The sequence below is a fragment of the Marmota marmota genome, unplaced genomic scaffold (genome assembly GCF_001458135.2).
Source record: "Marmota marmota marmota unplaced genomic scaffold, marMar, whole genome shotgun sequence".
Lineage (NCBI taxonomy): Eukaryota > Metazoa > Chordata > Mammalia > Rodentia > Sciuridae > Marmota > Marmota marmota.
The window spans coordinates 8,501,393-8,502,543 of record NW_025999999.1 but is presented as its reverse complement, the minus strand read 5'-3'; the positions used below and the strand labels follow the sequence as shown (position 1 = coordinate 8,502,543).

Here is a 1,151-nt window from a genome sequence, read left to right as displayed (position 1 = left end):
CGTTGCCGCAGCGCAGCCAACTCGGGCCCTCCGAGCGTGCCGGTTCTGTGTCTCCAGCTGGTGCACCTTCTCGATGAACACCGCGAAGCGGTCGTTGAGGCCCTGCAGCTGCTCCTTCTCGTTGGTGCGGATGATCTTGTACGTCGTTGGTGCGCGCTGCCGCCTGGCTTAAGTCCAGCCCGTCGGACGCCGGCAGCCGGCGGTAGGCCAGGCCCAAGCCAAGCGACGAGGCCGAGGAGCAGGCGGCCGAGGAAGCCACATTGCAGCGGGACAGTGATTGCGAGCGGAAGCTGCCCGCGCCGCCAGTCCCAGAGAGACGCCCAGACAGGCGAGGGCTGTCCCCGAACACCTTGCGGTAGGAGGAGGCGGAGCACAGGTAATGCTCCGAACCGAAGCTCATGGTGCCAGGATCAGGGCCTGGAGAGCGGCTGCAGCTGGAGCTACTGAGGACGCTAGAGGTGCGGCAGGCTGGGCGCGGCGGGGCGGTGTGCACCGGGTTTTAAGGCGCGGGGGCTGGGACAACGCGTTGGGGGCGGAGCTCCTGCTTCGGGTCCGGCCTGGAGAGGGAAGGGGGGCATCCGGGAGCGGGGGCGGGGAAGCGCAGTGACTACCGCAGCTGCGCGTGCGAGCAACCTTGGGTGCCCAGGCTGGGCCATCTGCGTAGGAGCCGCCTTAAGATTTCCGCGCCCCAGGGAGAATCGACTGCTTTGGAAGTGCCTGGAGCCAAGAGTGGCCAAACGACCCGGTTTTCTCAGCCAGAAACCACACAGCTCTGTCACTTTTCCAAACCCAGGCCTCTCTTCACCCTTTAACCAACTGGGGGAGTAGGTTTTCTGAGAGGTGTCCCCCATATCTATGTCTACCCCTGAGTTCCCATGGATGAAATCTTTTTTCTCCAGTAAGAGTGGGAGCCTGAAGGATGAGGCGTTGTCCCCTCTCAGGTGTCTTAGATCTTCCAGGGGAAAAAGTGGGCCTACGTCAGAAAGCATCCCTTCAGCTCTTCAGCTTCCAGGGGGAAGATGGGGAAGGGAGAGCAGATCGATAAAGAACGTGAGCCCAAGTTTCAGAGAGTGGAGAGAAGAGGAGGTAGAGTCAGAAAGGGGCCAGGCCTGGAAAAGAAGAAAGCGCTGGGAATTACTGGGCTTCTTTGG

At 61.9% G+C, this 1,151-nt stretch overlaps 1 protein-coding gene across 1 annotated transcript in view; it reads right to left on the bottom strand.

The window, feature by feature from the left end:
• The window catches only part of Ina (internexin neuronal intermediate filament protein alpha), a 10,980-nt gene extending 10,580 nt beyond the window's left edge, over positions 1–400 (bottom strand). Inside the window, 3 exon segments of the mRNA XM_048807266.1 lie at positions 1–29; positions 31–141; positions 143–400. The exon segment at positions 1–29 is cut by the window's left edge and continues 580 nt beyond it. Coding sequence (XP_048663223.1) covers positions 1–29; positions 31–141; positions 143–400 — 398 coding nt within the window.
• Between the last annotated feature and the right edge of the window lie 751 nt (positions 401–1,151).